General features: G+C 43.7%; 1 protein-coding gene across 5 annotated transcripts in view; it reads left to right on the top strand.

The window, feature by feature from the left end:
* The window catches only part of CFAP54 (cilia and flagella associated protein 54), a 703284-nt gene that overhangs the window by 545359 nt on the left and 144319 nt on the right, over positions 1-13606 (top strand). For all 5 annotated transcript variants that reach the window (XM_073556932.1, XM_073556934.1, XM_073556933.1 and 2 more), the window contains exon 56: positions 8411-8584. In XM_073556932.1, the coding sequence (XP_073413033.1) occupies positions 8411-8584 (174 nt within the window). The remainder of the gene's footprint in view (positions 1-8410; positions 8585-13606) is intronic.

Here is a 13606-nt window from a genome sequence, read left to right on the forward strand (position 1 = left end):
AAAGTCCTCCCTGCCCTTTGAGGATTTAGGTTCCCTGAAAGAATCTCTGGACAGAAAAACAGATAGTTGTCTTAAAACAGCCTGGGAGGCCTCGGCTGGGGTACTAAGGCCGGCCATCATGGTCACTTGTGGGGCTAGATCCCTAAAAATATGAGTTGATAACCTGGAGGATCAGCTAGGGCAAAGAGTTCCAAGGGAGTCTATCCTAGAAGCAATACTGGCCATAAGAGCAGCGGCAGTATTCCTAGCTGAGGCTTCAGGGGATTCAGCAATGCTAGCAGCAAAATCAACAGCTTTGACTAATGTGGGACGCTGTGCGTTATGGCTTAAATGCTGACCGGGGGACACACAGGCAAAGATGAAACTCTGCTCTCTGCCGTATGAGGGAAATGTCTTGTTTGGACCGGCACTGGATGACGTGTTGGAGAAAGTCGGCGACAAGATGAAAAATTTCCCAAAACAGCCTTTTCAAGCCTTTCGGCGCTCCTTTCAGAAGGGCCGGAGATTCAGAAGACAGCAGTACAAGGACCGAGACAGAAACAGCTCTGACAAGCGATCCAGAGGAGGGAGAGGCTTCTACTTTGGCAAGCCCTCCAAAGACACCAAAAAAACCTTCCTCTCAGGTGGGAGGAAGGCTCTCTCACTTCCTCCCAGCATGGGAGAGGATCTCATCCATCTTCTGCATCCGGCAAATTGTGGGATCAGGTCTGGAATTAAGGTTCCACCACTGGCCGCCACAAAGATACATGCAGACTCCAGTACAGTCCTCTCAAGAAAGAGAGTCTGGAAGGGGAAGTAATCTTGCTCCTAGACAAACATGCCCTGGAAGAGGTGCCGGTAGAGGAAAGAAAGGAAGGTTTTTACTCCCCCTTATTTCTTATTAAAAACCCAGACAATTCATGGAGGACGATTATAAATCTAAAGGGCCTCAACAGGTATCTGATAATCCCGTCTTTCAAGATGGAGACAATAAGGTCAGCAGTAAAACTCCTCTTTCCTCAGTGTTATATGGCAGTCCTGGACCTCAAGGACGCTTATTACCACGTTCCGATCCGGCAACAAGATCGCAAATATCTTAGAGTGGCAGTGCAGATGGGGTCAGAGTGGCGTCACTTTCAGTACAGGGCTCTGCCCTTTGGGGTGGTGATAGCCCCTCGAGTTTTCACAAAATTAATTGCAGAGGTCACAGCGCATCTCAGAGAAAAAGATACTCTGGTGATACCATATCTGGACGACTTCTTGATAGTGGGAAGAAATCTCCCTCACTGTCAAGAACAAGTCAGAATAGTGATGGAAACACTACAGACGCTGGGATGGCAGCTGAACTTCAAAAAATCCAAACTGGAACAAGCAATGATCCAGAGTTTCTTGTGGTTAACAGTGGACTCGGTGGTGCAGGAGTGTCGCCTCCCTGAGGAGAAAGAAGAAAAAGTAAAAAAATTAATTGTAACAACAATAAAAAAGCCGGAAATGACTCTGAGAAGGGCCTTGTCCGGTGTTGGGGTCTCTAACCTCCTGCATACCGGCGGTGAAATGGGCCCAGTTCCACACAAGGGAACTGCAATGGTGTGTGCTGCAGAATGACCTGAGACTTCAGGGACAGAGCGGAAGCTCACCCTCCCGGACTCTGTACTCCAGTCACTCAGGTGGTGGTTACAGATAGTCATCTCCGAGAGGAGTATTCTGGACATACACAGCCTCCAAGGTAGTCACAATGGACGCCAGTCCTTGGGTGTGGGGAACCCACCTAGACACACCATGGCTACAGGATCCCTGGGCCCAGAAGGAAAGAAATCTATCCTCAAACGATTGGGAACTTCTAGCAATCGAAAGGGTGCTAAAGGGGTTGTTGACACACCTAAGAGGACACCATGTGAGAGTCCTATCGGACAACCGAACAGTGGTCACATATGTAAACCACCAGGGGGGCACCCATTCTCAGTCCTTGATGCAGATAACAAAGAGGATCATGACTCTGGCAGAACACCAGTTCCTCTCATTATCGGCCCTGCATATCCGAGGTGTAGACAACCTGAAGGCAGACTTTCTGAGCAGGAACCACTTGAGGCAAGGAGAATGGTCCCTAAAAGAGTCCATTTTTCAACGGATAGTGCACATGTGAGGAAAACCCAGTATAGATCTCTTCGCCTCAAAAGCCAACAGGAAGGTTCAGAAATTTTGTTCCCTAAGTCCAGCAGACAGGCCTTTAGCAGTAGACGCCTTCAGGATAGAGTGGACATCAGGTCTCCTGTATGCCTTCTCCTGTATGTCTCATACCAGCAGTTCTGAGGAAGATCAGGGAGGACAGAGCCAGAGTGATTGTGATAGCCCCTTTTGACCGAAAAGACCATGGTTCTACTGGCTGAGAGTAATGTCAGTGACAGACCCATGGGTACTCCCAGAGGACTAGGACCTTCTAACACAGAGTCCCTTCAATCACCCTCAGAAGTACGGGCTGCATTTGACAGACTGGAATTTGAAATGTCACTACTAGAGAAAACGGGATTCTCAGCAGGGTTAATATCCACCTTACTCAGTAGCAGAAAACCAGTGAATACAAAAATTTATGGGAGGATATAGAAAAAATTCTTATCTGTCTCAGGTCCAGTACAGGAAGGGGAAGTCCCGATAGTGGCAATACTGGAGTTTCTGCAGAAAGGTTTAGAGTTGGGGTTAGCTGTCAGAACCCTCAAAGTACACATCTCAGCCCTGGCAGCTTTATTCAACTGTGACCTGGCAAACAATAGGTGGGTGACCAGGTTTATCCGAGCCTGTACTAGAGCTGACTCTGTCCCGTCTCCTACTCTTCCTCCTTGGGATCTAAATTTAGTCTTATCTCTGACAGAGTCCGTTTGAACCACTAAACACAACATCAGATAAAATTCTAACATTGAAAACAGCCTTATTAGTGGCGCTCACATCGGCCTGTAGGATTGGGGATTTACACGCATTGTCAGCAGACCCTCCCTACACTCAGGTCATGGACGATAGAGTTGTGTTAAAATTAGATCCAGCATACCTTCCCAAGGTGGTATCAAAATACCATAGGGCTCAAGAGATAGTCTTACCATCCTTTTTCCCTAACCCTAATAACCAGAAGGAGGAGAGGCTTCATTGCCTAGATGTGAGGAGATGTCTCCTGCAGTATTTAGAGGCAGTGCTTTTTTTTGCGCCGGTGCGCAACGGTACGGCGTACTGGAAATCTGAAGGTGCTTCAGCGGGGAAGGGGAGCGGCGGCAGGAGCTGGTGGCTGGGAAGTCATACTCACCCTCCCGTGCCTCCCTGAACCTCCCCTGCATCCTCCTTGTCCCAGCGCTGACAGCTTCTTCCGGCCTTCAGCGGTCACGTGGTACCGCTCATTAAGCTCATGGATATGGACGCCCATGGGCGTGGAAGCATATTCATGAGCTTAATGAGCGGTACCATGTGACCGCTGAAGGCAAGAAGAAGCTGTCAGTGCTGGACAACAGAGGATTCAGGGACGTTCAGCGACGGCATAGCAGGATGAGTATGAAGGAGGAGGACGGGGGCTGCACCGAGGAGGACGGGGGCTGCACCGAGGAGGACGGGGGATGCATCAAGGAGGACGGGGGCTGCACAGAGGAAGTCGGGGGCAAATATATTTTTTTACAAAAAAAGCCCTGTTTAGAGGTAACAACACCTTGGAGAAAGCAGAGGGCCTTATTTGTCTCAATCCAGGGGGCAAGGAAGGGCCTTAAAGCCTTTAAACAGTCTATAGCTAGATGGGTGAGAGAGGCCATTATGCTAGCGTATAGTAGTGCAGGTAGGGCTGTTCCAGAGGGTCTAAAAGCCCACTCCATGAGGGCCATGGCGACATCCTGGGCGGAGAGAGCAGACGCTTCCATCGACCAAATCTGTAAGGCAGCCACTTGGTCCTCTCCGTCTACCTTTTTCAATCATTATAGGTTAGACCTATCTGCTACCTCTGATCACACATTCGGGAGAAGAGTGTTACAAGCAGTGATCCCTCCCTAAGAGAATACTACAAATCTCTGTAACTCTCTCGTGGTGCCATCATGTATGATGGAAAAACACGGGTATTACATACCTGGTAATGTATTTTTTCATGAGACATGACAGCACCCTTATATTCCCTCCCTATTGATCACATCATTAGTTGGGTGCATTATACACTCCCTTGGGTGTTGAAAATTTAGTGGTATAAAGGATGTATTATTTATATAGCACAATGAAAGAAAAAAGGATGGCACTCACCGTTACCGCACTCTTTGCGTTGCTCCCGAGCCCATGCATTTTTATCCACGAATTAAAGACTTCTACTTTTGGTAACGGTGAGTGCCATCCTTTTTTCTTTCAGTATGCTATTGGATTTTGTTATATTTCTTCAGGATTGAGCACCCGTTCCTTGGGGTATGTGGCGTTCATATAGTGTGTGAAGGGTCTCTTTAGATTTGTTTAAGAGACCACCATGGTGCAGCGGTGCCGAATCTGTTTCTCTTTTTTGGACTGTATTATTTATATGTACATTAACCTTCGGAGTTCCTCTCGTGCTCTGTAAAACAACTGATGCGGAGGGAGGAGCCGCCCCTTTTATCTTGAAGGTTTCCAGTCCTTGAAGGGCGGATCCCCTCTCTTTGTGCCATCATGTCTCATGAAAAAACACATTACCAGGTATGTAGTACCTGTGTTTCTCTGCTGATCTAGCAGTTCTCTGAATGCTGAGCTGTGTATAACCCCACCCACACCACTGACTGGCAGTTGTCTCTATACACTGTGCATAAGCAGAAATCTCCCAATCAGTGGTCGGAGGGCGGTTATATGGAGCTCATGAATATGGAGGATTACATGACACAAGACCACTAGTCCTCTAGTGATAATCTCCTGCTGATAAAACAATGATTTTATGAAAACTACAGCAAACAGCACAGTAAGTGACACATCACTGCAATCAGGGTCTTTGTCTCTACATTTTCCTGTTATCAGATTAGGTGGGAAAAGAACTTGTGTCATATTCTTAATTGCAGCACTCAGTCAAACAAACTTCCATATTTCTTATCAAAATTATCCACGCCCCTATATCTTCTACATCACCCTGGAAGGTCAGGTGGCTTTTCAACTGCCTTCATCTCCATATTTAAAGGGAAGCTGTGAACAGAAAAAACACTGATAACCTGCAGGTATTGGATTTATCTGCAGGTTAATAGCTTTACTAACCTGCCCGGCGCCTGCGCTTAGCTGAACTCTGCGGGTGGAAAATTAACTTTATTCCCCCCGGCAGCCTTTGGGTTTCAGTCACGGAGGCAGGGGCGGTGTTGATTCAGTCATTGCTCTGAGAAAGTTGGCTGTAACGCGGCCCAGGCACTGACTGACAACTGGCACCAATGCAGTGCTAGTGTCAAGTCAAGGCATCTGCCCTTGAGAAAGCATCACGCGAAACACGTGTCGGGGCAGCTTGATGGGCTCATCAGATCGTCCCTCATCATGGGTGAACATTATACAATATACTGTTCAGCATATGTCCTTTAGGTCACTGTCACTCTAAACTTATCTATCCCAAATTGTTTTTATCTGGATTAATTATATGGGTCTTTTTGGGACTAATCATTTGTCTTAATTTGGATTTTGATGTTTCCCCTTCCATTTCAATCTGATCAGATCTATCTTTATATCCTTGATTGTGATTAATTTTTTAATATATAGTTAGTAAAACGTAATTGTATTTATTCCCTTTCTTGGTGGTCTTTGCTCCATTTTGGCTTGGTCTCTTGGGTATATTAATGGTGGGAACACACACAGCTTCAATTATGGAGTATTGTTGAAAGTCCATTATATATATACTTAAAATGTTGTTCTCATGATCAATCTTCAAGAGCACAATGCTCCCTTGTCTCCAGATTTCTGCTTTCTGAGGTCTGGTGTCCTTCCTAGTGATTGGCAGTGCAGATCAGCAGCAACCGTTAGAACAGTGCTTACATTATTGGAAAGAGCTTGTAAGCCCTGCACTTCTTGCCTAGGAGACCGACCATCGCTGATAGACGGCAGTGGTGCATGGCAACCTAGGCAACAGGCAGTAAACAATAGAACTAAAATCCTTGCACTTTTCAGAACAGAAAGGATTATTAATAACAAGGAAGTTGCTTGGTTTTACAAGCACTTTCCAATTTTAACCATTTAGGATGTTGAGAAAACTCTATTAATATATTGTAAAAATACAAAATACAATGCCTCATAACAAAGTCAGGTGGGTACAAATCTGCTATGCCAAAGCGAACGTATACACTAACAGTGAACAGGTAGCATTCCAATATAGAATCCAGATCGTATGTAGGATTTTGCAGTCATATTGCATCGAATGCTGAAAAATGTGTACCGTTTATACTGAAAATGTATTTTTAGTCAAAGAATTGGACAATCACTGGAAATAAGTGTGTGCAGCAAATACATTAGCATTGACTTTGATGTAAGTGTCTCATTTTTCTGCACAAAGAACTGAGAACAGAACAGTTTTTATTTATAGTCTGTATGATGCCTGAAGACTGATGGATGATCTTGCCTTCTTGCTAATACTAGGGAAATATTGCTATGAGTTTAGAATTCTGCATGATCATAGTAAACTTATTTAATATACTCTGGAGATATACCGTACTGAGGCTGGAATCCTGCAGAATATAGAAACGGCTATTTTTGGAGAGTTACCAGCTGGAGAGCCACACAGCGCAGGCAATTACTATAAAACGATGTGCAAAATAGATGGGAAATTCAAAAATAAAGTAAATGTAGACATCAATAGTTACTCAAACAAAATGATATGGATATTTAAAGCTCCCTTCATACTGATGGTGTGCATTTACTGCATCCGCAATAGGTGTTATGGACATCTATCTAATGAGTCCAGGCAGACTTGTCCAACAGACTACATTAATTTGATACCACTGACATCATTGGCGGAAGCTCAGACTTCACATTGGATTTTTTTAATTGTTAAAATAAATTAGTAAAATTATTTAGCAAATAAATCTTATTTATAAATCTAGTATCTTCTTGTGTCTACAGCGCCAATGGAGGTCTATGTGTTTCAGTGGTTACAGCTCATAAACAAACCTTGTGTAGTCTAACGGCACAGCCATACTGTCATCCATCTGTCCCTAATGTATGTTAATACCAACTGCATATTTGTAACAAATAGGGGACAGTTGGTAGGAAGTATGATCATATTATCACACTGCTTATAGATTGTTTGTGGTCTATATCCTTGGAGACACATACTGTAGTTCTCTATGGTAGCTGTAGACTTTAACCAAAAGGGACACAAAGGACTTGACCACTACTCAGACAACCCATTAATCCCTATACTTCCCCAATGTAAAAGAGTAACAGCCTGTACTCCCCTCGCGGGTAGGCGCCGTTCCAGTGATGTTGGTGCCTGGTCTCCCGGGGCTTGCATGACATTGGCTGCAGGGCTCACGTGGCATAATAGTCAACCGCTGCTTCATTTTCTCTTTCTTTCAAGAGGAAGCCAGAAAGCTACAGAAGCTTTCACTTCTTTTGGGTGTGAGAGGGGTGTAGCTGCTGATTGGTTTCAGGGCTCACATGACTTAACAATATCATGGAATCCCCTGGAGAACATCGCTGTAACAGCTCCGGCACCAGAGGTGAGTATATTTTTTATATATACATACAGTCATGGCCAAAAATCTTGGCACACTTGAAATTGTTCCAGAAAATGAAGTATTTCTCCCAAAAAGTTTTTGCGAATTACTGAATTACTCATGTTTTGTTATACACACAGTTATTTCCTTTGTGCGTATTGGAACAACACAAAAAAAAAAACAGAGAAAAAAGTCAAATTGAACATAATTTTACACAAAACCCCCAAAATAGGACAGTTATAGGAAGTGATTTATTGCAGTTATTTATTTCAAAGGGTATGCAACCAAATATTAAGTTTAAGGGGCCAACAATTTTGTCTGGCCCATGTTTTGGGTTTTGTGTGAAATTACATCCAATTTGCCTTTTTTTCTTCTGTTTTTTTATTTTACTCCAATAAACACAAAAGAAATAAACATGTTTATTACAAAATAAGTGTAATTGCACTAATTTTCTGGGAGAAATACTTCATTTTCTGGAACAATTTCAAGGGTGCTAACACTTTCGACAATTACAATATATTTTGAGAAGGGATTGTCTGAGTAGTGGACAACCTCTTTAACTAATCTTGGCAGATTTAATTTTTGATAATTTGACAAAAACAAATGCACTGGGAAATAAATTTGTCAGAAGTGTATTAGCCTAGGCCAATATCTGGTCTTATTGGATGACATTTTATATAGCAAGTTTAGAGTTCTGCTAAACAACTTGCTCTGTAAGACAACACGTTTATACACGACTGTTGGATTTAAAAAAAAAATTGTTTTGTCTATTTTAACAGAATATCATTCTCTTGCTGCAAGGAAAGTGTTTCTTGTCTCCCGTGGCATACTTAACATTGGCTCAGAGCTTGATTCTCTCTGCTGACTTAATGGAAAATAATAAGGACCAGCAATTGTTTTGGGCAAAGCAATTCAACAATTACAAATTGGCACATGAACTTATCACCAAACAGGTAAGTGTATCAGTGGTTTTCCTTGTATTATGAGGCGCTAAAATAGAAAATATTGATCTATTTCCAAAGTGAAATGATGTGGAGTGGGATTTTCATCCATTTAATTAAAAAATGTGTATCTATTTTATTAGAAAACCATTAAAAGTAGTTAAAAGCAAGGTATTGCTTTTAACTATTTTTAATGGTTTTCTAATAAAATACGTTGTTTTTTTTTAATTACCTGGGTGGTCCTGCTGGATGAAAATCTCCCCTCCCCACCCACTCTTTATTGCAGCTGCCTTCACAAGCGGGATCGGCAACCTCCAAGGAACGCCAACCGGAATTAATTTTTCCATCATGATGAGCTGAACCTACTCCTGTTTTCTCTTTGAAATGACTTGGGTTGAGGCTCAGAGAGCCAGCTCAACCAGCGATTATTACCTGAAAAAGATGTTGCTTTATATGTCATAGAGAGGCACCCTAAGCAGATGCCGTGTCCTTATAAGGTGTATGCAAAAGAATTGTCCCTGTGAGACAACACAATTTTTAGGATAGGGATTTAGAGTACCTGAAATCGTGGCGGATTACCAGTTAGGCGTAGTAGGTACTGGCTTGTGGGCCCTGCTTCTTTTGGGGGCTTTGCACAATGGATAATAAATAATATTGATTTGATATTTAAATAAATATACAATTACGGTAGTTCCAATGAGAACATTACAACAACGTGCAGAGAAACTATGTTTTACAGTTGTTGGGTATATACGGCAAATCACGAGAAGTAGAGGAGGATAATCTATGCCATCGGTCGTGGCAGCTAAGTAATTGGCTAGATTGGGTAGTTGGAGTGGAGTAGACCCTAGATCATAAAAGAATATTCATGAGTACAAGCTTCAGGAATACAGACAAGTAAATATAGGCCTACACCTGAGGACGGCATTATTTAATTACCTTTTCTGGGGTATAATGAAGTTTGATTAACTTAATTTGTGTTCTGTTTAAATGGGTTGTCCACTACTTGGACAACTCCTTCTCAATCTCCATGTTTACCACTTGTAAAATAATAACACCTATACTCGCCTTTGGTGTGGGCGCTTTTCCAGCGGTGTTGAAACTGTCTCTCCCTGGGATTGTGTGACATTAATTCTCTGGATGTATGTGATTCATTCACTGGTGGGTAAAGTGGAGACAGTGCTGATGGCATGACATTGCCCAGGAGAGCCGGCATCGGAGGTGAGTATAAGTGTTATTATTTTACAGTGGAGCAATATTGGTATTGATAAGGGTTGGTGTTATGATTGAGTCACTGTAGGAGGCAAAAACAGAAATGCTAGCTAAGTCCAGAAAACCAGAGAAGTTGGCAGCTATCGGATTGCAGACCCCTGAACCTATGAACACAACTAGCAGTAGCCGTGGGGGGTTCCTACGATGCCCTAGACCCCTCGATCACAGCCGGAGAATTAAATAGGCCTAAAGAAAGAAAGGGGAAATCTAAACTGCCCCAGAGCAGACCCCAAAGCAATAGGCAGCCCCCAACATATAATGACGGTGAAGTAAGATGAAAATACTAACACAGACAGAAAGACAGACTGAGCAAAGAGGGGCCCAAGCTAACTAGATAGAAAAGGACAGGAAGGCTGCTGTCTGCATTCCTTGAAAAACCCTATGAAAATAAGAGCCAACAAACTGACAGTGAAAAAGGCCCTGAAGACGCTAGGCTTCAAAAAGCTATGTCAGCACTCAGGAATATACTGAAGACAGAGCTACAGGCAAAAGGAGATTCAGCTCACCCCAGCAGGGGATGGCAGAATACTGAAAAGCAAGGAAAACAAAAAACAAAACAAAAAGGCTAACAGCCAAAACAGAAAACTTAGCTTTAGGGGAGCAGGAATCAGACTGGTGTCCTAGAAGTCCACAGAGAAATCACCCGCAGGGCAGAAGGGCGTCGGCAGCCTTATATCCAGTCTGTGACTCCACTCAGCCAGTCATCCTCATTAGACTCAGGTGCCTGATAATCAGGCTCATTACCTTCCTTTACCAGAATAGGGAGTTCACCAGACCCCAGTGACGAAGGGGAAAATGAACTCACAACAGTACCTCCCCCTTGAGGAGGGGTCACCGAACCCTCAACCATGCCACCAGGGCGATCAGGGTGAGCCCGATGAAATGCACGCACCAATCTTTTGGCATGAATATCAGAGGCAGAGACCCTGAAATTATCCTCCTGACCATAACCCTTCCACTTAACCAAATACTGGAGTCTCCGTCTAGCCAAACGAGAATCCAGTATTTTCTCTACCTCATATTCCATGTTACCTTCAACCAATACAGGGTCTGGAGGTGCCACCCCAGGAACAACTGATTCAACAAACCTCTTCAACAAGGACTTATGGAACACATTATGGATTTTAAATGTGACAGGAAGAGCCAAACGAAAAGAGACCGGATTAATAATCTCCAAAATCTTGTAAGGTCCAATAAATCTAGGCTTAAACTTAGGAGAAGCCACCTTCATAGCAATATTTTTTGATGATAACCACACCATATCACCAATCTTAAACTGGGGACCAATGATCCTATGTCGATTGGAAAACCGCTGGGCCTTTTCCTGGGAGAGAGATAACTTATCCACCACTTGGTCCCAGATCTGGTGCATTCTCTCCACCACAGTGTCAACACCTGGGCAGGCAGAAAGCTCCACCTGCCCTGAAGAAAATCGAGGATGAAACCCAAAGTTACAAAAAAAAGGTGACATCAAAGTGGCAGAACTAGCTCTATTATTTAAAGCAAATTCGGCCAAGGGCAAAAATGAAACCCAATCATCCTGATCAGCGGAAATAAAACATCTCAAATACGACTCCAAGGTCTGGTTTGTTCTCTCTGTCTACCCATTGGTCTGAGGGTGAAAAGCAGAGGAGAAGGACAACTGAATTCCCAGCTTGGAACAGAAAGTCCTCCAAAGTCTAGACACAAACTGAACTCCTCTGTCAGATACAGTGTTCTCAGGAATCCCGTGTAAGCGAACCACCTGTTGCAAAAACAGGGGCACCAACTCAGAGGAAGATGGCAACTTAGGGAGTGGTACAAGATGAACCATCTTAGAGAACCTATCACAAATCACCCAAATAACAGTCATTCTTTGAGAGACCGGCATATCAGAGATGAAATCCATTGAAATATGGGTCCATGGCCTCCTGGGGACCGGCAAAGGCATCAACAACCCACTAGAGCGAGAACAAGATTTAAACCGGGAGCAAGTCCCACAGGACTGCACAAAATTCCTGACATCATGAGACAAGGTGGGCCACCAAAAAGAGCGACTCACCAGATCTCTAGTACCAAAAATACCTGGATGACCAGCCAATGCAGAGCAATGAACTTCAGACATCACTCTCTTCTTCCACTGGTCAGGAACATACAACTTTCCACTGGGACAACGCTCAGGTTTGTCCTCCTGGAACTCTTGCAGAGCAAGTCTCAAATCGGGCGAGATGGCAGAAAGAACTACCCCTTTGCCTAAGATGGTAGCAGGCTTGGTCACCACAGGAGAATCAGCAAAGAAACTCCTAGAGAGGGCATCTGCCTTGACATTCTTAGTTCCCGGAAGAAAAGAGACCACAAAATCAAAACGTGTAAAAAACAAGGCCCACCTAGCCTGTCTAGGGTTCAAGCGTTTAGCCGACTCTAGGTAAATCAAATTCTTGTGGTCAGTGAGGACCACAACTTGATGTTTAGCTCCCTCCAACCAATGTCTCCACTCCTCAAATGCCCATTTCATGGCCAACAGTTCCCGATTCCCCACATCATAGTTATGTTCAGATGGAGAGAACTTTCGGGAAAAGAAAGCACAGGGATTCATTTTAGATGTTACAGGATCCTTTTCGGACAAAACAGCTCCTGCACCAATCTCAGAAGCATCCACCTCTACCTGGAACGGGAGTGAGACATCAGGTTGCCGCACAACCGGGGCGGAGGTAAATCTTCGCTTCAGCTCCTGAAAGGAAGCAACAGCCTCAGGAGACCAATTCAACACATCAGCACCCTTCTTAGTCAGATCAGTCAATGGCTTGGCAATACTAGAAAATTTTGCTATAAATTTCCGATAAAAATTAGCAAAATCCAAAAACTTCTGGAGGGCCTTCAAAGAAGTGGGCTGAACCCAATCATAAATGGCCTGTACCTTGGCCGGGTCCATTTCAATAGTTGACGGAGACAAAATAAATCCCAAGAATGAAATCCTCTGTACTCCAAAAAGGCATTTCGATCCTTTGACATACAGGGAATTCTCCCTCAAGATCCAGAACACAGTCCGAATATGTTCCACATGAGAATCCCAATCCTTGGAGAAGATCAAAATATCATCCAGATAGATAATCAAAAATTTATCGACAAAGTCTCGGAAAATATCGTTCATGAAGCACTGGAAGACAGAAGGGGCATTAGTGAGCCCAAAAGGCATCACCAGGTACTCAAAATGTCCCTCCGGAGTATTAAACGCCATCTTCCATTCATCCCCCTGCTTAATGCGGATAAGATTATACGCCCCCCTGAGGTCAAGCTTGGTAAACCAGCAAGCACCTCTAACTCTAGAGAATAGATCCGAAATCAGGGGTAACGGATACTGATATTTAATAGTAATTTTATTGAGGGCACGATAATCAATACAAGGCCTTAAAGAACCATCCTTTTTGGCCACAAAAAAAAAACTGGCACCTAAGGGTGAAGAGGATGGTCTAATATGACCCTTCTCCAACGCCTCCTTAATATAGGACTGCATAGCCTCGTGCTCGGGTACAGATAAATTGAAGAGCCGACCCTTGGGAAATTTACACCCCGGGCTTAGTTCAATTGCACAGTCATAACTCCTATGAGGAGGCAAGGACGCAGACTCATTCTCACTAAATACATCATAAAAGTCCGCCAAATAGTCAGGAACATCATGCGACTGAGGAGAGGTGGAAAAAAACGGAGCCTCACTAAAGGCACACCGACAACCCCAACTCACCACAGACACAGATTTCCAATCCAAAACTGGATTATGAATTT

The sequence above is a fragment of the Dendrobates tinctorius genome, unplaced genomic scaffold (assembly GCF_039654945.1).
Source record: "Dendrobates tinctorius isolate UK_male_01 unplaced genomic scaffold, ASM3965494v1 ptg000241l, whole genome shotgun sequence".
In the NCBI taxonomy this organism is placed as follows: Eukaryota; Metazoa; Chordata; class Amphibia; order Anura; family Dendrobatidae; genus Dendrobates; species Dendrobates tinctorius.